The sequence below is a fragment of the Phyllostomus discolor genome, chromosome 7, assembly GCF_004126475.2.
Source record: "Phyllostomus discolor isolate MPI-MPIP mPhyDis1 chromosome 7, mPhyDis1.pri.v3, whole genome shotgun sequence".
Classification (NCBI taxonomy): Eukaryota; Metazoa; Chordata; class Mammalia; order Chiroptera; family Phyllostomidae; genus Phyllostomus; species Phyllostomus discolor.
Genome location: NC_040909.2, coordinates 2751050 through 2774459, shown reverse-complemented (window position 1 = coordinate 2774459; position 23410 = coordinate 2751050). Strand labels below are relative to the sequence as shown.

Here is a 23410-nt window from a genome sequence, read left to right as displayed (position 1 = left end):
CTCGGACAAAGGAGAGGAGGGCCTGCCCGCAGCTCTCGGCCCGCTCCCAGGCTCCCTCCCACGCTCCCTCCCGCGCAGTGACGGCAGGGAGGTGGCCTGTCCCCTGAGGCCTGCACTCTGGCGCACTGCAGTTAGCAACCCAGCCCCCAGGCTCCCTTTATTCCCACTCGCTTCCTGCTTGTGAACCTGAATTCGCAGCCCCTGCTGTAGAAATCACAGGGGGAGAGGGGGCTGGAAACATACTGACGGGGTCTCATCGAACAGAATGGTTTTCTTACGGAAAAGGGGAGACAGGGCCTTCCCCAGAGGCGGCCCTCGGCCCCCGCACCGCACAGCTCCCCCGAGAGCCGAGGCCCCAGCGCCCGCCCCAGCCCCTCAGCCAGACCCCCACGTGCCCACACGGACTCCAGGGGGGTCTGACCACCGCAGTGGCTGGAGCGGACGGGAGCCAGGGACGCCGGAGGCCCCGAAGCTCACGGCACGGTCCCACACGAGGGGCACGTCGCCTGCTTGTGTGACGGCGCGTCTGCTCAGACACGCAAGGGCCGAGGAGCTGCCTGCCACTCTGAGCCCCGCCCCTGACTCCACGTGACCTGTGGTTGTGACCCACACGGCTCACTTCACACGGTCAGAGCACCTTCCCCAAAATTAAGTGCGACTCAGTGAAGGGAAGAGTGTGCTCTGCTTCCTGGGTAACACGGCCACAAGCTGCCGACCGTTTGGGAAACCACAGCTTTGGGTCACTGTCCCCCACGCCTCCATCTGCCCTGCCCCCTTTGCGGCTTCCTGCGCCCTCCACGGTGGCGTGCTGGCGCACCAACTCACAAGAGTGCACAGTGACTGGGCTTCCTTGCTGTTTGTTTCTCTGGAAGTCACACCACCAGCAAATTGATCTCCTATTTGTACAGTTACACATTTGCTGTTATTAAGAGGGGGCAATGGGTCTGCAGAGGTTGAGAAAGTTTGCCCTAAAGCCATTGAAATACTGATACAATTCTTCAAACCAATCTTTTATTCACCGTTTCTTCCTCTCTTACCCTCCGACTCCCACAGAGGCCTCAGATCAAGGCTTGCATGTCACTTCCTCTTCCTCCAGGAAGCCCTCCCTGACCACACGTCGCCCACCTGCACTCACACGGAGGGGTTCGGGGGCCGCGCAGGCGCTGCCACAGCCTGGGGGTTTGCCCTGGGAGGGCACCTGCAGACGCTGTCACGTCCCCTCTGCTATGTGATGCTCCCCGGGGGCCAGGACACTGTCAGAGCTCCACCTGCGTCACCTAGCACTGCGCTCAGTCAGCCAGCAATGCTTCCTGAGCACCTACTATGTGTTGGACACTGTTGCAGGCACCGGGGACACAGTGTGGACAGACAGACACTGCTCATGCTCTCGCAGCGCCATCATTCGAGTGGGTGACAGCCGGTAATGAAGGGAACCAACGAAGGTCACTGCGCCTATGACCCGTGCTGAGAATGGTGTCGGCAGGGTGCGCAGTGGCGGGGAACACACGGGCGTCACCCAGGGAAGGAGGTGGGGCAAGCCCTCCCCTTAGAGGCTTTCCCTGAGGCAGGCAGGAGGCAAAGGTCCCCGCGCAGGGGGAGCCGGGAGAAGCAGTTTCACAACAGAACAGACCGAACGTGTGACAGCGGCCACACGCCGAGTCTGTGCTGCCGAGCAACCAACCTGCAAGGACACGTGGGCTGGCGGGGCTGGGCACTGAGCCCATCAGAGGCCCGCCCCTCACCGGGAGAGGCGGGGCCCAGTGGGGAGGCGGGGCCCAGGGTGGTGGGCGAGGCCAGCTGGGGGAGGCAGGCAGCTGCTGAGCTGTGCACTCACCGTGGGCTGGTGGCACCCTGAGGGAAGCAGCCCCGTCCTTCCCTCACGCCTGTGTCATGTGGCGCTGGGGACTGGGACCCACCTCTCCCGAGGGTCAGCTCCTTCTACCCCACGCCCGAGTGGGAGGGCTGTAGGACTGAACGCGCACCGCAGACCCCGCGCGCGGCCCCCAGCCCGATACGTACGTGCAGCTTGTTGAGTAGCACGGCGTCCGTGGTGCTGTTGGCGCCCGGCTTCGCGGCCTTCCAGAACTGCTTCTGGGCGGAGTAGCGGTTCATGGGGCAGAGCCTGAAGAGGCAATCTGGAGGGAGACAGGCCGACAGCACGCGGTGTCACCGAGGCAGGCAGGCAGGCAGGCGCCGCCCGGGACTCACCGCACGGGAGGCCCCACGGCCAGGCACGCAGCCTCTCACCGCCCTCCCCCGACCTGCGGCTCTCAGCGCAAGGTGCCGGGGAGGAAGCAGGCTTTCAGAGACCACCGCTTTGGCCACATGTGAGGCGCAGCCCCCCCCCAAGTTCTTGACGGAAAAGGAAGGATGCGCATCGCACGTGGGGAGGACTCACTCCGTGTGGATGTAAGTATTTTCTATTTTTTTATGCTTATATGTCAAAAGTAACTCTAGAAAGCAGTAACCCTATCTGTATGCAAAATAATACACTTGAATACGATAATCGGTTATGTTTCTATAAATAAAATTAACTAAAAATTAAAACGAAAGACTTTTTTTCCTGAAAACTTGGGCCAAAAACATGGGTGTGCATTATACACGGCAGAACACGGTAAGTCGACTGTCACGTAGCCGGCTGGTGGCGGAGCTGGGACTCTGAGTCCGATTCGGGGCCCACTGCCGTGTCCCAGCCGTTCGGATGGGCCGATGTGAGGACCAGCACCCCGCTGTGCGCCAGCCAACACACTCGAGCCTTTTCGTTCGTGGGCCCGTCTCCTTGGTCCAGCTCCATTCAAGGAGCACCAGAGGGGCTCACTCGGAGGGAGCCACGGGGGCGGGGGGGTCTCATGAGGGCTGTGCCTGAGACCCCCGCACCCCTGCTCTGGGGGCGGGGTGCAGCCCTCCGGACTGGACTCGAGCCAGCCGCATCCTCCTGGCCCCTCGGGCTCACGTGTCACACGTCCTTCCCTAATTTAGGAGCTCAGGGATGCATGCGGCCCCACCCAGGGCCCCGCGTCCAAGTGGCCCCAGCACAACGGCTGAGGGCTTCCAAGTCACCCAGCTGCGACGTCACAAACAGGAACTCGTAACAGGACCGCCAGGACACCACGCCACCGTTTCCTCGTGACTGTTTCCACCGGCGTCTCTCGGTCCCTCAACACAGCTGCCCCTCCGGGACCCTGACCCGGGCGACGCCCAGTCCTCCTGCCTTCACCGACCACCTAGAAGTGACCGGAGCTCGCCTGCTGCCCGGCACGCGGACCCCGGGCTTCCCCCGCACCAGCTCGCCCCGGCTTCTCGTGGGGGTGCATCCTCACCACACACGGCCCCGCACAAGTACTTGATACTGCTCGGGAGAAAGCTGTGGACCTGCAGGGACTTCCCCCTCCCTGCAACGCCCTTCCTCACTCAACACTGCTACCTAGTCACCGGCGGTCACCTGACCGCCAACCGCCATCTCCGGCCAGAGTCCGTCGGCCGACAGAGCGCTCGTGCCCGCAGGAGCCACTGTCTAGTCTTCAGGGAACGAGGACTCAGCGGGAGACCTGTTAAAACACAGGCTGCCCGAAGCCGCGGGTCACTGTCACTCACGGTGTTGGGGCAACCTGATGCCAACACCGAGAGACACAGTTTTCCCACCATCCCCGCCCCCCGTGAACCGTCACGGCCGCGGCACTACAGGCCAGCGCCTCGCGTCCGACCTTCGCCGTGAGGCAGAGGGTGGTGTCTGGGCGGGGCGGGGCTCTGTGACGGTCACACGCCTACGACTGCACTCCTGACAGGTCACCGGGGCCCCTGCTGGACTTGGACAGGCTTTGCAGACCAAACGGAACGACAAGGTCACACGTGACCGGTACCAAGGCAACGGTCTCCTCTCGTCCTCCACACGCGTCGTAGGGTGACAGGGAAAGGGTCTCCATTCCGGAAGGGAGCTGCATTGAAACGGGCCCCGGGAACCAAGAGGCTGGACCCACACCGCCAGGCCATCGCGGAGGGCACCCACGCTGCCACGCTCACAGCACCGCCCAGCGCCCACGGAACCAACCAACCAACCAACCAAGGGGCCCCGGCACGGGCCCAGGGCTTCAGGAACCGCACGCCCCTAAGGGACAGGTGAACCGAGGTGACCGCAGCCGCACTCCGACCTCCATGCTGACAACGTCCACGGGTGGCACGGAGCGCTGCCCGGGCGAGGCCCGTTTACACCGAGCCACACACGGAAACGGGAGAGACGCCGGCACACGCGCGCCGGCACCGCGCCAGCCTCGTGGACCTCGGCCTGTCTTCCCCGTTGCCTAGCGACGGGTGCACAGCGAAAATTAAATTAAGCAATTCAAATGCGATGTAAAGTCGCCTTCGGAAAGTCTGCATCTCAGCATCTCCGATCGCCCTTTGGGGCTAGGGGGGTGCAGCAGGGTGAGACCAAAGTTCCGGGGGGTCCCCACCCCAAGCTGGACACAGGAACCAACAAACGCAGGGGATCTGAGGGAAAACGAGACACCACCCATCTGGGGGGTGTGCGCACGTGTGTGTGTGTGTGTGTGTGTGTGTACACGCACACGCTGTGGTTTGATCTGACTCCAAAGAAACACCATGGGACTAGCTGATGACAAGTGTTATTTCAGGCCTTTGGAGAATAAACTAAACTATAAAGCTTTCACAAAATGACTCGGCAACATCCCGAGGCTTTCGCAGACGCCGCACTGGGCCGGCGCAGGAGAAGTCGGCTGCAGAGAGGGCTTGGGCTCCCTGTTAAAGGAAGGGGGGGGGAGCCCCACGGTTCGGACGGCATTCCGGAACGTGGCTGTGGAGAGGGCGCCCAGCCCGCTCGCGGCGGTGCACGGGCCAGAGAACCAAGGGCGAGAGGGGCTGCAGGTGCGTGGGCCCGCCTCTGAGGCCCGGGTCAGAGGAGAAGGCCGCCGGAAGAGCAGGTCTCCTCCGCGTGTCTGGGAAGTGGGCCGTGAGCGCAGTACAGGCCCTGCAGACGGACGGAGCTGCCGTCTGTCCTGTGCACTCCGCTGACCCGCAGCTGAACTCCTCACTTATGTACGTCTATCCCTGGGGCTCCAGAGGTGACCCAGGCAGGTGCTCTGGGGCCGCGACCAGCCCTGAGCCCCCTGGAGCCCCCTGGACCCCCCAGGAGCCAGTGCACATATTCAACTATGTGTTACAGTGCCTCCTGGGTGCCTGGGACAGTTCTGGGTGCTGAGAAAGGTGTAGCAATGAGCCAGGTGCACCAATGAGCCAGGTGCACAAGCTTCCGCATGCAATCCTGAGGACAGCGGGGAACTAGCCACAGACACAAGAGGAACCACAGTGAGTAGAGAGTGCTGGGGGGGGTGAGAAGTCCACAGGGGCACAGAGTGACTAGGTGTCAACCGGGAGGAGGAAGGGGAGGGGGCACCAGCGCGGACACCCCCCACGCAAAGCCTGGAGATGGGCTGGCGGCTGTGGGCAAAGCCAGCCCAGCCCACGGAGGGGGCGGGGTCTGGAGCAGAGCAGGGGGAGGGGCCCACGTGCTGTGGGCAGTGTGAGCTGCCAAAGGCAGTCTTGGGCCCCAAGAACCTGGTGCGGCTCACAGTGTCTGGGGCGCCGTCTGTGGGTGGCGGACCCTGGGAAGAGGGAGGGGAGGGCCAATCTGGGGGGCAGGAGCACAAACGAAGACTCCCTCCCAGGGACGCTTCGTTTCGAGCGCCTGTGAACCGGCCCAGCTGAAGCACTGAGTGGGCCGCCCGTGGACGGGAGGGCTGGAACAGCGGAGCAGCCAGTTATTTCGGGAGGTGAGGGGGAGCCGGGCGCAGGCAGCGCCGGGCTGCCGGGAGGAGGAGCGGGAGCAGGCAGCTCGCGGATACAGCGTTGCTCCATCTGCCGCTGGGGGATCAGTCCAAACCGGGAGAACAGTGTCAGTTACCGAGGCTGACAAAGCTGGAACTGGATTCCAATTGTCAGCTGGAACTCGATTCAAAGTTTTACTGGGGGAATGAAGGCCTTTCCTCTCCCTCTCCGCACCCCTACCCCCACCCCCCGGCAAAAAGAAACAACACAAGACAAACTAAAACCCAACACTACCTACTATGAAACTCAGCTCTCTCCAGAGTTGCAGCAAGTGAAGCTGGGGGGAGGAGGGGGCCGGTGGGACCTTAACAGACGGGGGAGCACCCCACACGTCTTCGGGGGAGGGGCACTAGGGGGAAGCAAGCCGACTCACCCCTCGGAGCCCGGAAGGGCTCGGGGACCCACGGGGAGCCTGTGTGGGAGCCTGCGCAGGGCACGTCATCACCCGAGGCAGAGGGGGGACCAAGGGCTCCGGGGCTGTGGAGCAGACGGGCAGAGCGCCCTGCCCGCCCCTCCCCCGCGGACACAGACGGGCTTTCGGAGGGAAGGAGACTCGGTAAATGCTACCGAGGAGCCGAGCAAACAGAGAAAACCAGGACACGGCCGACTCCGGGGGAAGCTGCATATTAAAACCCAGTGTGTCTCTGGCCCGACGGCGGACAACATTTACACAGCCAGGAGCTCGGGCTGAGGACTGCTCCGGCCAGAAGCGAGCAGCAGCGTGGCCCTAACGGGAGGCTGGGGCAGAACCCCGAGCGGGAGCGTCCGTCCGCCCGCGAGCCCAGCTCAGCTGACACAACAGGAAGTCAGGGGCGACATTTAAATGGAAGGATCTGCAGGCATCAGAGACTTCCGCAGCTGGGAGCGCCGGCGGTAAATAGCAGAAGGGAATGTTAAACATTTTAAACTGCTGCCGCCGGGAAGTGAGAAGAAGGGGGAGCCGCCAGAGCCCAGGCTGTTACTTTTATTCTACGTGTTACACCTTATCAGTAACTGACCTTCGTTACGGAGGTTTAATTCTTATACAAGTAACCATGTCAAAGGAGCCCCCGAGTGGCATTGGCCCATTCCCAGTGCTGTGCAGCCCCCCGGGTCTGTGGGTTCCCAAAACCTGTTTGTCCCCCGCAAAGCAAGCTCTGTGCCTAGGCAGCGGTTCACCCCATAGGCCCCAATATTTCTCGTTCTAAAGGTTGTGCTTGTAGCAGTGCAAATATTTAACTTCTTAGAAGGACCCTTTTGTGCTCAGATCACCTTTCCACTTCCACTGAGCTGTCACTTCCCAACCACAGAGGGACAAGGGCAGCCAGTGGATGTGCCCGGGGTCCCTGGGGCGGAAACACAGAGGGGTGCAGCTACAGGGGACAGCGCTCTGGCGCGAGTCAAGGTAAGTACGTACGTGTGACCTGTACTTCGTGACCCAGCCACTTTGCTAGTGGGCGTGTTTGCGAAGAAATCCCTCCCGGGTCCTCAGGGCTCACCTGCCCAGGCAGGAAGAGGTACGAGGGAAGAGGGCCGTGAGAAGGACGCCAGCTCCCAACACAGGACTGTCACCCGTGATGACCAGCCACACGCCCGCCTCGATGCCACGGAGCTCAGGAGGGGTGAGCTGAGCACCCAGGCAGGAGGAGCACTCAGCCGAGGGCCTAGCCCCCCTCTCCTGACACTGAGGTCCGCCCTCGGGGTGCCCAGCGCCCCCCTCACAGTCTCTCACCCCACCCGCTGCCTGGCGGTGCAGCCGCCAACCGGACACACTCAGTCCCTGCTCGCAGAATCTGAGCTCTCCAAACCCACCCCAGCGACCAAAAAGTGACCTGAAAGATGGTGACCAAAAAGACCCACAATCCACAGGGTTTTGAGCCTTCACTCACCGGTGTAATAAACGCGACGTTGTACAGGGGGAAGCCAAGGGCGGAGGTGGGAGCTACACTTACGAGGAGTTAAGTGTTAATTACTCACATCTTGCCGCGTTGGAAAGGGTACGGGGCAACTGCATAGAAGTCTGGGTAGGGACGGACCACACAACTCACAAGGAGAAGGCAGACCACTGACCCCTCACCGAGGAAGCAGAACTGCGCCACTGTCCACATTTTAAGGCCCCTCCCGACTCAGTCTCCCCGCACCGGAAGTTTCGCACGGGCGGCCTCCTTGGTCCCCGTCGCGGTCGGTCAGCAAGGACGGGCCGGCAAGGGAGAGGATGGGCACCGGGCAGGGGCGGGAACACAGCTGACGTGGGGGCTCACCAGGGGGGCTCCCGCCCCACCTCCAACCGAGGCCTCCCACGAACTGCAAAGGACCCGCGTGCCTGTGTCTGTGGTGCTCGGATCTCCTGTCCCAGGACAGGACGGGACAGGAGTCCCGTGGAATTCGGTGACGTTTCCCATCTGGGGCCACAGACGACCCTTCCATGGCCGGTCTGCTCAGAGACACACACACTGTGGCCGAGAGACCAAGGACGGCGAGGTGACCGGAAACTCGGGACAGAGGCTGTGTACGGGGCAAACTCACGACGAGCGGTGAGTGGAGGTGCGGTGCCCGGCGTGGTGGCTGGACCAGGCCCGCCGGGACGGGAACCTGGTCACTCCAGGCACTGCGGCGAGGGTGCTGCGGGGCGCGGCTGACGTGTCAACGAGCGACAACGGCGGCCGAGAGGTGTGTCGCGTTCACCCGCTGCACACCCCGAGTCTGCACAGCGCCAGAGGTCCAACGTGTGTCCGTCAGAAACACAGCAACAGAAGAAGAAAACCAGAACAACCCCAGGCACCCACGAGACCATACCAAGCGCAGGACCCTGTGCCCGGGAAGCCCCACTGCGGGACACAGAGACCCACAGGGCAGGGGTGCCCAGAGGGCCTGCCTGGGCTCCCGGGGGAGCGTGAGCTCGGGGCCGCGTGAGCTCGGGCGTGCAGTGACTGTCTGTGGTCACGCCCGGCCCCGACCTTCAGACCCGCCGCTGGAAACGTCCTGTGGGCCAAGTGACAAGGGCTTCTCCACCTCGAGGTGCCACAGAGCCTTGTGGGGAACCCCTGTGCTTGGCAAGAGTCTTAAAGGTGCTGTAACACCTGTGTTTCCTCAATCTTGTCCACCTTAATTTTTCTTAAACATTTGTTTATTTTTTTTAGAGAGGGGGAAGGGAAGGAGAAAGAGAGGGAGAGAAACACCAATGGGTGGTTGCCCCTCATGTTCCCTCACTGGGGACCTGGCCCACAACCCAGGCATGTGCCCTGACTGGGAATGGAACCAGCAACCACTTGGTTTACAAGCCCAGGCTCAATCCACTGAGCCACACCAGCCAGGGCTCCGGCTTGACTTTTTAATCCTCTGGGCTAACCAGGGCCCCTGAACAGCCCCCCTCCCTCCACCCCACCCCCACCCCCGCCGCCAGAGGGAAGCCCACCTCCAGGCTGCCCGCAAGCATCGCACACACCAGCTGAAGAGGACTGACTGCTGTGTGACAAGGGGTGACAGCGGGTCACCGAGGGGGCTTGCTTCCCTACCACCACCAGGTGAGAAGGGCGGGGCTCACCTCACCTGGAAGGAGAACTGAAGCTCAGCCCACCCGCTGCCCAGAGCTGCAGAGGCTGCATGGGTGCCGGACAGGACAGACACCACCCCGCCCCCACCACGACACCCCACAAACAGGGATCCACGGAGAGCAGCTGCAGGCTCTGCAGCAGGCGAGTCTGGCGGGGCGGGGGGGCTCCGCAGCCAGCCCTCTGTCTGCGAGTCCTCGGACACGGCCACCTCCGATGGACAGGCCTGTGCAAACGTCCTCAGAGCGAGCCCGTGGGGGAAGGCCACCGTGACTCCGGGCATGCTGGGGTCCAGCCACACAGCCAGGAGTGACCAGAGGGCGGCCTGCGATGAGCCCCCATCAGCTACAGAGAATCACACGCCGCCCCCTCCCCAGGTCAAAGCTCCAGATTAAATCAGCTGGTTCTGCACCTGCAGCCAGGCCAGGGCCCCGACCTGGCCACAGCTCGCCCTGGCCCACTTCTGCCTTGCTCAGTGGTGCCTAGGACGGCCCTGGCCCCACCCCCTGCACAGGACAGCCCTGGCCCCATCCCCTGAGCAGTGAAACTCGGAGACACCAGCCAGGGGCCACTGTGCCAAGCTGGAAACCCCCCACCGCTCTCGCCCTCCCCCCGGCGCAGCGCCGCCCCTGCAGGCCCTGGGCTGCCGTCTTGTGTGCCTCCTGTGCTGTGGGCTCCGTGGGGGCTGGGGTGATGCTGGGGTGACGCTGGCCCGCCCCAGGGACCCCAGCCCCAGAAAGCCCTGCTCACTGCTCTATGCATTCATTTGTCCAACAAGAAGCAGCTTCACTCAAATCATCTTAAGCAAAAGCTGCCGGCTGCTGGGCCCGGGCCAAGCTCACTCACGGACGCGTTCTCTCCGGCCCGCGCCGTGCTCTGGACAGAATGACAGCAGTTGCCACCGTTTTAGAGAAGCCACCTCCCCAGCGCTTCATCAACCGGTGACCGAGCACGAGCAGGAACCAGCAACTCGGCTCACCGCTGTGCACGGCGGGCAGGCGCTGGAGGCGAGGGGGAGGGCCCCCCCGGGGGCACGCACAGCCCCTCAGCAGCCCTCCTCCCCCCATTGATGTGGGCTGGGCAGCTTGAGGCCCCAGGGCCCTCGCTGACACTCGACGAAGGGAAGCGGCCTGAGCCCACTGGCGCGTCGACACACTGCGCGCGGCAGCCTCGAGGGAGCCGTGTGCTTTTACTGACCCTGAGGACACAGGAGGGGGTCAGCCTGCTGTAATGTGGGTGACAACCACATTCCCAGTCCCCCTTCGACCTTAACCTCTGTGGCGGAGTGCCTGCCTGTGGCTCACACAGTCCCTCTCCTTCCTCCCTCACGGCCCTTCACCACCGGGGTGGCTGGCAGTGGCCCTAGCCATGTACACACACACACACGCACACAGACACTCCCCAGCCTCCCAGTGAGATGACCATGGGGAGGGGCTTCTGGCCAATGACTTCAAAAGAGCCTCCAACAGTGGATGGGTGCGTTTCCCCTTTCCTCTGTTTCCTGGAATGTGAACTTGATGGCTGGAGCTAGAGCATCCATGTTACAATAAAGAGACCTCTTGAAGATAAGCACACAGTAGGGATGCAGGAGCAGAAAGAGGGAAGGAGCTCTCACTAACCACGCAGCTGCCACGCACACCTGGAACACCTACCTCTGCCCATCATTCACCCGAGATAAAGACGAGCCCCTTTCCCGGGCTGGGTCCCCCAGGAGGGGTCACTGGGACGTGGAGTCGTGTACCACGATTAGGAAGGAAGAGCCTCCAGGGCAAGCCTGCCGGGAGGTGGGGGTACAGGACAGGGAAGAGGAGAAAGCTGACCAGGGTAACTCCAGGTGGAGGAAGTGGCCAACGTGATGTCATCTAGGTAGAGCCGAGAGTGGCCCTGTCGAGGCCCCCGTTCGCAGATAACCGCACCGGTCACCCAGGGACGGGGAGGGATGCGTGTGCGCGCCGCAGGCCTGCCCGCGGACGCCCCGCGTGGAAGCTGCCACGGGCTAGCGAGGACGGCAGACAGTGCTGCACGTCACACCGGGGCCCAGGCAGGGTCAGGGGAGCCGGGGCCTCCTGATGGGGGCGCGTTCTCGTCATGCACATACACGAAACATACTTGTACACGTGTGTGAAGGCTCCACAGCAATCTGGGCACCGGGGCTAACGGGAGGCCGGGAAAGGAACAAGAGAAGGCAGGCCTCATGTGGGTGTCTTCATGGTGAAACTGTGTTTATCTACGTTTCATGCTCACAGCGGGGGGGGGGGGGGGTCCACGGTGTACAGCTCGTCTGTGGTTTGGGTGGGCTGCCAGGCCGGGGTCCCTGGGTGGGGGCCTCGGGGGCGCTGCCCCAGCACGCAGCACGCAGCATCAGACCGAACCCGCTGGCTCGGGGCTGAGCCTGGGCGCGCCTGGAGTCAGACCTCGGGAAGCCCAGGGCCGCCCGAGCCAGGCGTGCCTGCGGCCGCGCCGTCCCCAGGGAGGGAGCGCTCCCCACACAGTGCCGATCTGGGGGCCCGGCAGGCTGCCCCTGGAGTCAGATGGGAGGGTTGAGAGGCCTCGGCACAGGCGGCTACAGCTGGACGCGCAGCCCGCAGAGGCGGCCCTGAGCTGCTCGGCAGGGGCGCCTGCCTCTCCAGAGAGCCCTGTCCACGCCGAGACGGCTTCTCCTTCCACCTTCCCGGGGCTCCTTTTTGTCACTTGGCCGTGGAGGCAGCCACCCCCGTTCAGTTGTTGGGAGCCACCAACGCCAGCCACTACGAGATGCAACGCGCCTCGTGGACGTGAAGGAGAGTGGGGGCAGGGCGGGGGTGCAGTCCAGCACAAGCTGCTCCAAGGGAAGGCCAAGAACCGGCACTTTGGTGTCACCCTGGGGGCCTGTCACGCAGGCAGGACCCTGGGCAAACAGACAACCGTCACCATTGGCCTCCTGCCACCCGCCGCGCCAGCCGGCACGGCGACATCTGGCAAACACGGGCTCCGGGCCCAGCCAGCTGGCCGGCATGGCCTCCGGGGAGATGAAAAGGCACGTATTCCCACACCCCGGCCCGGCTGCGGGGGTGTGTCCGGCACTCTCATCTCTGGACCTTCCCGGGTGTTTCTGCGGCCGACGAGGCTGGACCGGAGCCTCAGCCGACCCGCGGGCACAGAGCCAGCCGGGAGGCAGGGAACCTGAGTTCGGGGAATGGGCCGGGCCGGTCGCAGGGAGACGAGGCCGCAACGTGAGCATCGCCGCAAAGCCGTGCAGAGGGCGACCTCACCCAGAAACCCGGTCACAGCATGAATGTGTGTGTGTGTCTCTGCGGTCCCAGCAGCTGTGTCTGCACCGCATCCCAGGGGCCGCTGCCACAGAGAGCACGCGAGCCCCGGCGGCTCAGCAGACGCGTCAGGACACCGCACCACACAGCAGTTGGCCAGGCGGTGTCATCCTTCCAGCTGCGGCGCTCTGTTAGCTCTCTCAGCCTCTGTGTCCCCAGTGGCGAGACAGGGACAGAGCCAGCACGGCCCCCCATGAGGGCGAGCCAGAGAAGGTGCCCGTGAGCTTCCCGTGGACCCCAGGCCGGCAGGAGGGGAGTGAGAGGCAGAGCCCAGGCACCACGCAGGTGCAGCCGGGAGGCGTCAGCCCCCAGGGCAGAAGGGCCACAGCAGCTGGACCCAAACACTCCCCCGCGCCCCGCCCAGACGCGGGACGGGCTGGGATGCACGTTAAGGCCGCGCTGGGTCGGCTGGTCTGCAGTGCAGTTTCACGGCGTGTCCCTCGGACTCTCCGCACACGTGCAGGTCGCCTTCTGAAGAGGAAGCAGGAGCACCCAGGCCTGGCAGGACGGAGCTGAGCATCCTCGGCCGACGGGAACAAGGCGTGGGCAGCTGAGTCCTGTGGGCAGCCGAGTCCCCTGGGCAGCGACCCAGCGGGCGCCCCCTGGGCTGGGTGGGTGGGTGGGGTGGGGGGTGCTTCGCACTGCGGGGACCTTCCGTGTCTCAGAACTTTCTAGGGTTTCCCACCCCCACTGCCTCCTCAGCCTCTGGGGGGGTCTCAGGGGCCGGCAGCGCCTCACTCCACACCCACCAGAAACGAACGGCCAGGTGAGGGCAGGCAGCGCCAGGAGCCAGACGCAGCCGAGAAGGAAGACGCGCCCCCCTCCACAGGTCCGTGAAAACGAAAGTGACTTCCGGAAGCCCTGCACGCGGTCCCCAGGGGTGGGGAGGGGGCCGCCTCCGCGTTCTGAGAGGTGAAAACATTTCCTTCGGGCCCCTCCCTCTGAGCCCTTAATGAGTTCAGTTTCCTCCTCCTTAAAAACAAACCAAACCAAAACAAAACAAGCTTCTTTGGCGAAGAGCGAAGAAGAGCGGGGGAGCAGCTTCCACCAACCTCACTTCCTCACTTCCTCTCCCCCTTCTCCATCCCCACCTCTTATCAGAGAGAATGAAACTCTGAGGACGGGGGTCCACACACTTCCTTTTTAGGCGAAAATGTAAAACATGCAGGCGCTCCAAGAAACGGACCACTCCTCGTCACGCACGCACACACACACACACACACATACACACTGCTTGTGTGAAGCCACGCCCCTGGGACACGGTTGGGGGGGGGGACTGTCAGAACTCGAGATCCCACGGGTGAGGGGAGGTGGGGGGCAGGGGGGGGCGACAGGCGCTAAGAACGTGACTTCGTGCACAACGGACAGGAGGACACTTCCTCCGAGTAACAGCAGCAGCAGGTACTCGGGGAACAGCCGGCCACGAGCCCCTTCACACCTTGTGAGGTGGGGCTCCCCTGTGGGCGACAGGACCCAGCCCTAAAAGGGGAGAGGAAAAAGTCCCAAAAGACAAGGAGAGAAGGGAGAACCGGAAATGGCAAATGTGGGGGGGGGGCAGGCATCAGGAGGGCAAGCTACTGGGAACAGCGGGGAGGGCGGGGAGGGCGGGGAGGGCGGGGGAGGGAGGGGCCCACCCCCAGACTGGACGAGACAGGGAGGCCAGCACTGCTCACAGGCCCCTGGCCCCTGCATTCCATCTGCTCCAAGCTGACGCCCCAGGGCGAGGGGCACACGGCCGTGAGCCCTGGACAGCCTGCCACCGCCCCAGGTCCAAACCGACGCCGCAGAGCTGCCTGCCAGCCCTGGTTCCCCGCTCAGAACCACTTGAAAGTGGGAAAGAATCCCTAAAACCGGTGAAACAGCCCTTTCCAGGAACAGCCGATGGAGCCCACAGCTTTACCAAATAAGGCAAGTGACAGCTGGGAGCCCAGAGGAGCGCGGGCTGTCTTTCCCGAAGCCGGCCACTTGGGTGACAGGCACGCACAGGCCAAGACAGGACTGGGCGCGGGGAGACCCCTTCGCCTGCCCGCCCACCCCAGGGCAGGCAGGCAGGAAGGTCTCAGCCTGGGAACCCTGGGACGGCCCAGGGTGCTCAGCGGCGGCCAGTTCTCCCAGGAAACACGCACGCGAGCCCCCGTGTACTCTCCGAGTCGACCCCTCTGCACAGCCTCCCGGGGGAAGCGTGGACACCACGCGGGCGTCGTGAGAGATGACGGACCTGACACATTTTCATTTTCTGCGTGAAAATATGTATGGGGCTACTTGCATTTAAACATTTAATTATCTTTTTGGCTTCCGAAGAGGCTCCAAACCCAATGCCCTGTCTCAGCAAACCTCCCATCCGGGAGAGGGGGTGCACACCCCCCACGCTCCCCCCGAGTCCAGCACTGCTCTCACTTCCCTCCAGTCCTGGGGGTTTCCGAAAGCTGGTCCCCTCTCAGGACCCCGAGCAGACGGCACAGCCCGCTGACAGCCACGGAGGCGACCTTTGAAGGGTGGGGGCCTCACAGAAACCCCCCAGCCCGGTCCACGGGGAGTCCCTTGAAACCCGGATCGTGGGCCCTCTCTGTCCACTTCCTTTTCGTGCAGCGTGGTCAGTCACTGGCTGCCTTGGACCTCTCCCCTCCCCCGACCCTCCCATGAAGCCTGGAGACGATGACACGCATCGCAGCAGGGCAGAGGGGTGACTGCGACCGTGTTCCCCTTCTGGGAACACGACTGTGTGGGCGGGGGGGGGGGTACAGCACCCCAGCAGTGGGTGGGTCAGCAGGGCTCGTCCCGGACATAGGAAGATGGGGGCCTTTCCTGTGGACACAGCAGCAGCAGTGCCTGCGGCCCTCAGGCACTGAAACAGGCAGCTGCCCCTGGGTGGCTGCAGGCTCCTGAGCGGAGGGCTGGCTTCCGGGCTGGGGAGAGGGGCGTGGCGGTGGAGGAAGGAGGCACCCGCCTCTGACTGCAGGGCCCGACCCCTGGGGTAAGTCCACCTGCTGGCGGCACCAGCACGGGCCAGGCCCCGGGAGCACTCGAGCGGCGAGGGCAGCGGAGCCTCCGAACCCGCGTCGGCGCAGAAAATGGGCAGACCGGGGGGGGGGGGGGGGGCAGGTCAGCCCTGACCTCTGGTCGCTCCAACCTGGGCCTGTTCATTTCCGTTCTCCCCCCCCCCCTTTTTTAAAGCCCTAAAAATGCTCACAACGTCTGCAAGACCCAACTAGACCGGCTCTTTGAGGCAATCATCACAACAACAACGAGCCGGTCTAAGTCAGCTGAAGTTTTCCAACAGTCTGTGTGGGCAAGACGACGTTCCGCGTCCGCAGGGAGAACCAACTGCCTTCTCCGCGGCCCGGGGACGCCTCGGGCTGAGCCGGCGGAACGGGTTCCAGGCCCTTTCTGGCAGGCTCTGTGCAGCCCTGACCAGGGCCGAGAGCAGCAAGGCTCCCCCCTCGAGTCATTTTCTGAGCCTTTGGCTATTTTTAGCACCCCATACAGTGGAGTCTGAACAAAGCAAAAAATAGATGTTTGCTTCACATGAAACTTGCAGTGGGGTGGGCGGAGCTCGCTGCCACTGAGCGCTGGTGAGGGGCGGCTCCCAGCACGGACCACCACCCCCACGCCACGGTTTCCTGAAAGCGGCTTATACAGATTAGGGCGAGCCACCCAGAATTATGTAAAAGTGACCGACACAGACAAGCCTAGTCTGGGAACAACAAAACGGAGGCCGTTCCTGGGAATTCTGAACCCTCCCCTGGGACCTGACCTCCAGGGGCAACCCCCAGCCACAGAGGAGTGTGTCTCGCCCACGCCCACAGCCCCCTGGACCAGAGGCCCACGGAGGGACCAGAGGCCCAGAGGGACCAGCGGGAGGGCCGGCTACCAGGCAGTGCTCTTCCCTGCTCTCCAAGTCAGGCTCTCGGGGCAGCGTTGGGTCGCTTCGAAGGGGCGATTAGGGGAATTCCTTCAAAACAGGCCATAGTCCAGTTTCCGCCCTGTGTGCGTCTGGGGGTGGGAAGCGGGGTCACTTTGTGCCGCCGCGACCAACAACACAGTTAAGTCCTAAGGGTTATGGAGCCCAGAGGTACAGAGCTGACCGGATGCTCTGGCACCCAGCCTACTGCTTGCTGTTTACAGAAACAATGAGACAAGGTGGGAACCTTCATTCTCTTGCCTGATGTTTCCCCTGGCGGGGGAATCTCCCCAAGGGCGACACAGGCCCAGCAGAGCCACTCTCCAGCCCAGCTCTCCCCGCCCCCCTCCGGTGATTGGCTGGGCATGCTCAGTTCACCCCTGGGGCTTCGCCTACAGAGGGAGGGTCCGCTCTGGTTGGCTCAGCCAAGGAAAACGGTCTCCGTGAGGGCTGGGGACTCGAACAGCTGGGAGGGACCGACTGCAGGGCTAAGCCTCATCTCCCCGTGTTTCATCTGCAAGTGGGGGAACCTGGGCCCAGCAAGGGCCCCGCTTCTGTCTAGACCCTCCCGTGACCCCGAGCTCACTGCCAGGGACAGGGCAGCAGCAGGGTCACCGAGCGGAGTAACTGGCGTGGTGGTTTTACAGCACAAACACTGGAGGGTCTGCAGGGTTCTCTGGCTCTGCCTGCCCTTTGAAAGAAACAGCTGAGTGGGTGTCACCGAAGCACGAACCACCGATTTCTTATTTACTGACCCTCAACCTTCCTCCTCGCTCCTGCGCACAGAACAATGTTAGATAAGATCCTCCATCACAGGGTCTTGCAACATATCGTGGGCGTTTGTTTTAAATTTTTGAGTTGATTTCACATTCAAAACGCAGCCATCTCTGATCACCCAGTCCAGGCAGAACACGCAGTCACTCGCAGCGGGCGGGGTGAGCTTCAGAGAACGAGCAGTGAAGAAAATCAGCTCCGAGGAAAGGCGGCCTGAAACTGCATCCCGCGTGGCTCGGAAAAGAGCGCGCCACGGTCAAGGCCCCGTCCTGGGAACCAGAGCTGCAGCTCGGGGCCCCGGCACCCTGGTCCAGGCGAGGGCGCAGAGAGGGGCACGCTCGGTCAGCGGCCGGCCAGCACCTCCGCCCTCTGAGCGCGCCCTCGACGACGGCACCCTGCCCTCCACGCCCCGGCACCCCCGGCACCCCGCGGGGAGGAAGCAGGCCTGTGCAGATCGGTCCGTGACAGCACCGACATGTCCGCCGACCTGCTGTTCTGACCCTTCAAGCTGTTATGCGTGCACTCCATCGCGTCTGTAATATACACAGCGAGCATCCGGGAAGACTTGCTGATGTCAGTGCGGTGTCACGATCACCGTCACATACGTCCTGTCTGCGCCCTCCGCATGGTGCTGCCGCGTCTCCCCCCCGCCTTCGGAGCAGCTCCGTTAGAAGACGGCGGGGGGGGGGTAGCCTTCCCGATGCCTCTCAGCTGTCCCCTGCTGCAGGGCTGCACTGCAAACACCACCGGAGCCGGCCACAGTGTCACCGCCACCCCTCCCCCCCAGTTTCTTGGTATCAGAACGTTCAGGGTCACGACAGCCAGGGACTCGCTCACCAAGTGGGCTGGGCGGAACCACATGAAAACACCCTGACAGGTCGAAGCAGGAGATGCAACCAAGGTCATCCCAGGGGTTTATTCCAGTCACCACTGCAGAGCCCCCAGGTCACAGGGTGAAAACCCAAGGACCCCTGAACCCCCAAACCCCACTCTCCCTACCCTGCCAGGCTCTCTGTGCACGTTTCACCGGCTCTGTCTCTGCTCAGATGGAACGGAAAGGGCATTTCTGAAAATCCACAGCGAGGCCAACTTTTGGAGGTTTGCACATAACTGTTTTGTTGTTTCACGCGGGCCATTGAGAGAGCCCCCACGACCGAGTCTCCCGCACCAGCATTCCCCGGGACACTCGTGACCACGGGACCCTCAGGGGAGGGACACGGGAGCCGTGGAACTCGGACGCCCAGCCATGGGCTGGCGGAGCAGCGAGGCCCCTTCCTCTCTGCCCAGGCCACACGCTGCACGGTCCTGAGTGGGAAAGGAACCTGGAAGAACAGCGGGGTGAACGCCCTGCGGCCAGCCGTGGAAGTTTCTAGCTTCATCATGGGAACCGATACACAATGGAAGGAAATTAATCAAGAGTGTCAAACTGAAGTCACCCCTCCTGTGGTCTCTTGGTTTTTTTGTTTTGTTTTTGTGTTCTCTGATACTGTCACTCAAAAGATGGGGGGGAAGCCCTTGAAAAAAAGGTGACAGAGCTAATCTGCTTTCTACAGAATCTTACATAATCAAGTCTTTAACTTCCGATCAAACTGTTTTAAAAAGGAAACACGCCTACACAAAAAGCTCGCTGTATTCACGCGTGACCTTTAGGGAGCCCCGTGGCGTCGAGCGCGACGGCAGTCGGGGGCAGTGGTTCTCCTGCGTCTGCGCCTGCAAACCGGACGCCGGAAGCGAGGGGGGGGCGGGCAGCCTCCCCGGCGCTGCTGCTGGGTGAGCTGCAGGTGGCAATGCCCTTGGCCTTCAAGGTGCTCCGTGCAGGGGTGTGCTGCCTGGGCACTAGCACTCGAGTGGGTGGGCGGGGAACAGAGCCCAGCCGGCTCCTGTCCAGGGGGCCGCGGCTGGAATGTCCGGCGCAGGCAGGCACCCTTGGCCCTCGCCCCCTCCTTCCTCACGCTCGTCACACCGGTGACCACAGCCTGTCTGCTGCCGTCACACTGCCCCTCGTTAGTGCAGGCGGGAAAAACCGATCAAAACCGACAAGAACCAAAGTCGTTATGGAGGAAGGAGGCCTCCAGGGTGCCCGGAGACCCTCGGTGTCCGTGGCCTTCCGGATTCGCTCCTCAGTGCGGCCCACCCAGGCCCCGTCAGCATCCCAGGATTCTGTTGCAAACGCGGGGCCCGAGCCCTCGCTCCAGCCCCACGGAGTCTGCGCGTCTGAGAAGATGCCTGGGTGACGACCTTGACAGCGAAGGGGGAGGAGCACCGCTGACACGCCCACGCACGTCCCCGCAGCTCGAGTGCAGCGTGGGCGCTGAGGGCCACACAGCCACCGCCGCTCAAGCAGCGGGGCCGAGCAGGGAGCTGCAGGGCTGGGGTCCCTGGGCCCACCGCGTCACCGGTGGGGACCTGTGTCACGCAGGGCTTGTTCCTCACAAAGCCACCCCGGCCCGGCCGGGCAGAGAACGCAGGGCAGGAGATGGAGACACCCCTCCAGGCCGTCCCCCACACCCGGCACCTGCATCAGACTCGGGGCTCCGTGAAGCCAAAGAGCCGCGTCACTGTTTCCCCAGCAGACCCTCGGGGCCCCCGCCCGGCACGCAGCGCGCAGCAGGTGCGCAGGAAGGGTGTGATGAATGGACGGATGATGTCAAACAGGCAGGGCGACGGCCGGTCGGCGCTGTCTCCGGGCCCCAGCTGTGCCGACCCCTCCCCCACGCCACTCCCCTGGCCGAAGGGACAGGCCAGAGCAGGAAGCTACTCCGCGAGGTCGATGCCAGCGCTGCCGTGAACAGACACAAATTCACTTAAACCTTGGCCTCCTTCTTAAGCCATCTTCCGGTAAACGCAGTGAGCACGCTCCGCAGCCTGCTGAGGCTGACAGGCTCGACTGCGGCTGTCTGTCCCCCACACGGGGCCCCCCCAGGCTGGCGACAGCCTGCCACCTCTGCTCGCAGATAAATGTTCCGTTTCTATCTTGGGCGTGAGCCTGCCTCCTTGCTGATCATTTTTCCCTCCCAAGCATTTGCCTTCCACCGGCCCGCCTCTCTCCCCGCCATCGTTCCCAGCCCGCACACTTCTCACAGCTCGTCTGGGAACCACCTACGTGCACCTAGCTCGGGCTGCCCCTGGACCCACGGGGCCTGGGGGCGGGACCCGGGGGCAGGAACTGGGAGGCTGCATTTCCAACTTGGGACCAGGGTATTTCTTAGGCACCCGCGAGTCTGGGACCCACTCTTCGAAGGCCAGATGGGGCTCCACCTACTTCACGACGGCACCACCCAGCAGCACCCTTCCCGGCCCACCTGCTCCTGCGGTTAAGTGCACCAGAGACATTCACTTTAAACCACCTTGCAGTGCCTGATCGTTACTGCCTATGACACATCTGATCGGCCGTAAGGATGCAAAGAAACCATGAAACCATTCTGTGGTCCTTAAACTCTTCCGCGGTCAGCAACACTTAAAGCATGCAGCAACGTCGACGGCTTTCGAGCTGCGGCCACCCCCACCAAACACAGCACCCCTCCCTCCAGCACTGGGTCGCTGTCAGCCGTGAGCGCGCTCACTCCACACCCCGTGGCCATGGCCGTGGCCGCCAGAGCCCTGCGTCTCAGCTGGCACTCACTCGTCCATCGAGGCAGCAGGGCCACCGGTGAGGCCAGTGTGGGGGGACGAGCAGCAACAAGCTGCCGGAGGGCAGGGGGAGTTTCAGTGCACTTTCTGCTTTTTTAAGCAGTGGTATTTTATCTTGCAAGCATGCAGTCACAGAGCTGGAGTCCAGCCTACTCGCCCTGGTCTCTGGATAAACCCTCGCCACGTAGGGAGGCAGCCAGGAAACAGTGATGGAGACCTTCCATTTAAATCTTCTCTCTGGTTTCCCTCACACCCCCCTTAGGGGACGGGTGTGACCCCTTTCACTGAGCTCCTTGCAGGGGCTTCCCCTAATGACAGCACAACCTGAGGGCGTGATCTCCTACCTGAACATGTCCGCCAGCAGGAGATCTTGCAGGTAGGAAGGATGGCTGGTTGGTTTTCTTTCTTTTTTTAAAGATTTTATTTATTTATTTTTAGAGGGCCTTGAGAAATGAGGAAGGAAGAGAGAAACATCAATGCATGGTTGCCTCCCACACGCCCCCTACTGGGGACCTGGCCCTCAACCCAGGCACGTGCCCTGACTGGGAACTGAACCGGCAACCCTTCGGTTTGCAGGCTGGCGCTCAGTCCCCTGAGCCACACCAGCCAGGGACTGGCGTGTTTTCTGAACAAGGCCTGCGTACTGAATACAGACAAGCGAACGAGTCCTCCGCAGAGAGGTGGCTTTCCACAAGGTGAGCACGCTCGTGAACGCGGCACCAGACAGCACACTCTGCAGCACGGCCGTCTCCGCATCTCCTGCAACCGACACACCCGGTCACCGGCACGAAGACCGCCGAGCTCCACGGACCCGGTCTGAACAGCGCTGTTTCTGGCCCATGAGTGAAGCCGCTGCGGGCTCCTCAGGCCACGAGGCGGTGCGCACAGGCGAAGACCGTGTTCTGATCCGGCGGCCCTGCCACCGTCTCTTCCACAGCCCAAGAGACCTTTAAGGCAGAAGCACGCTGCCCAGCGAGCGCGTGCAGACCCCTCAGGATTAACTGAGTGTCTCCATCAGAAGAACCCCGTCACACGCCCAGCTGGGGGAACAAAGCCCTTACACAGAGCTCCTACCCCAGTGCGCTGGTAGGACAGGGCAGCAGGCAGGAGTGTGCCAGGAACACCCCGAATAGACCAGGAAGAAAAACTCATTGTTTCTGGTGCCTTGGCAGTTTCTGTAAGGTGGGTAAGCGGAGACTCCATTATGTAACTCACTGGCCGGTCCAGGTCCGTTTCCCCTGCGGGAGAAGCTCCAGGCTCTGCCTGCTGCTGGAAACCCCACTTCCCGCATCCGCGGTGCACGGGAGGGGCGCCCTCACGTCACGCAGGAAACCCGATCGCAGGTCACTCAGGGCAGCCAGGTTCCGGAAGGGTGGTCTGGGGCCCAGAGGGCAGGAGGCCAGCAATTCCCGTCAACCCCTGGACTGTTTTCTTCAGTCAGGGGCTGAGTGAGGCATCTAGGCGCGCCCCCTACCCCCCTCGGATCTCATGACCAACAGCCGCAGGGAAACGGGCTGGAGGGCGAGACCCGCCGGAGGCGCCTGCTGTGAGGTCGCCCACCCCGAGGACGCCGGGTACACTCCAGGGTGTCCCCGTCCCCGTGGCTGACGCTGTTCAGACACAAGGGTGCAGCATCCTGTCAGGGGTGTCCAACTGTTTGGCGTCTCTGGGCCACACGGGAAGAAGAGGAGTTGACTTGGGCCACACACTGAACACGTTACAACACATAAGCTCGTTAACGAGAAGAAATCCCATTAACGTCCTAACTGCGTTTATGCTTTGGGGTTGGGCCGCACCCACAGCCATCCTGAGCCTCACGCGGCCCGTGGGCCGGGGGCTGGACACCCGAGCAGTTCGCTCGGCCAGTCGGCGTTTCCTGAGCCCCCCAGGGCCACCTGCGCCTCCGGGGGCTGAGCTGGAGCTCACGGCGCCCCCATCCCCTCGCTGCAGGAAGCGGACGAGGAGGTCACGAGGAAACGCCGGGTGGCGCCAGAGCGGTGAGCGCCCCGGCAGCTGGGCAGCAGGGCCCTTTGGGCAGCAGGGCCCTTTAGGCAAAGGGGCGTTTCCGTTCGTTCCGTGGGTATAAAACTCCAGATTTGCAAAATGAAAAAGTCCTCAAGATCCGTCACCACAACGCAAATATTCTTAATCCATTTTACGCTGAGTGTTTTTTTACCCCAGTGAAGAATGAAAGTTACATTTATGGCAAATGTACGTATCTATTGACTTTAAGGCGTTTGTTTGCAGGCGTTTATCTGTATGTGAAAATATAAAGCCTCCTCACTCGCGAGACTTTCAAGGTCCATTTTGCTTCATCTGTTCCGAGAAGTCTGCAAACGTGCTTTCTTGTCCAAGGTGTGAACTCTAGCAGGACTGCAGGGTGTGCACGCAACTTGAAACACACACAGACGTGAAGACCCTGCGACTTA

General features: G+C 62.8%; 1 protein-coding gene across 1 annotated transcript in view; it reads right to left on the bottom strand.

Moving 5' to 3' along the window:
- ITPR1 (inositol 1,4,5-trisphosphate receptor type 1) overlaps positions 1-23410 on the bottom strand; it is a 214465-nt gene that overhangs the window by 142585 nt on the left and 48470 nt on the right. The window contains 1 exon segment of the mRNA XM_036030250.1: positions 2020-2135. Within this exon segment, the coding sequence (XP_035886143.1) occupies positions 2020-2135 (116 nt within the window).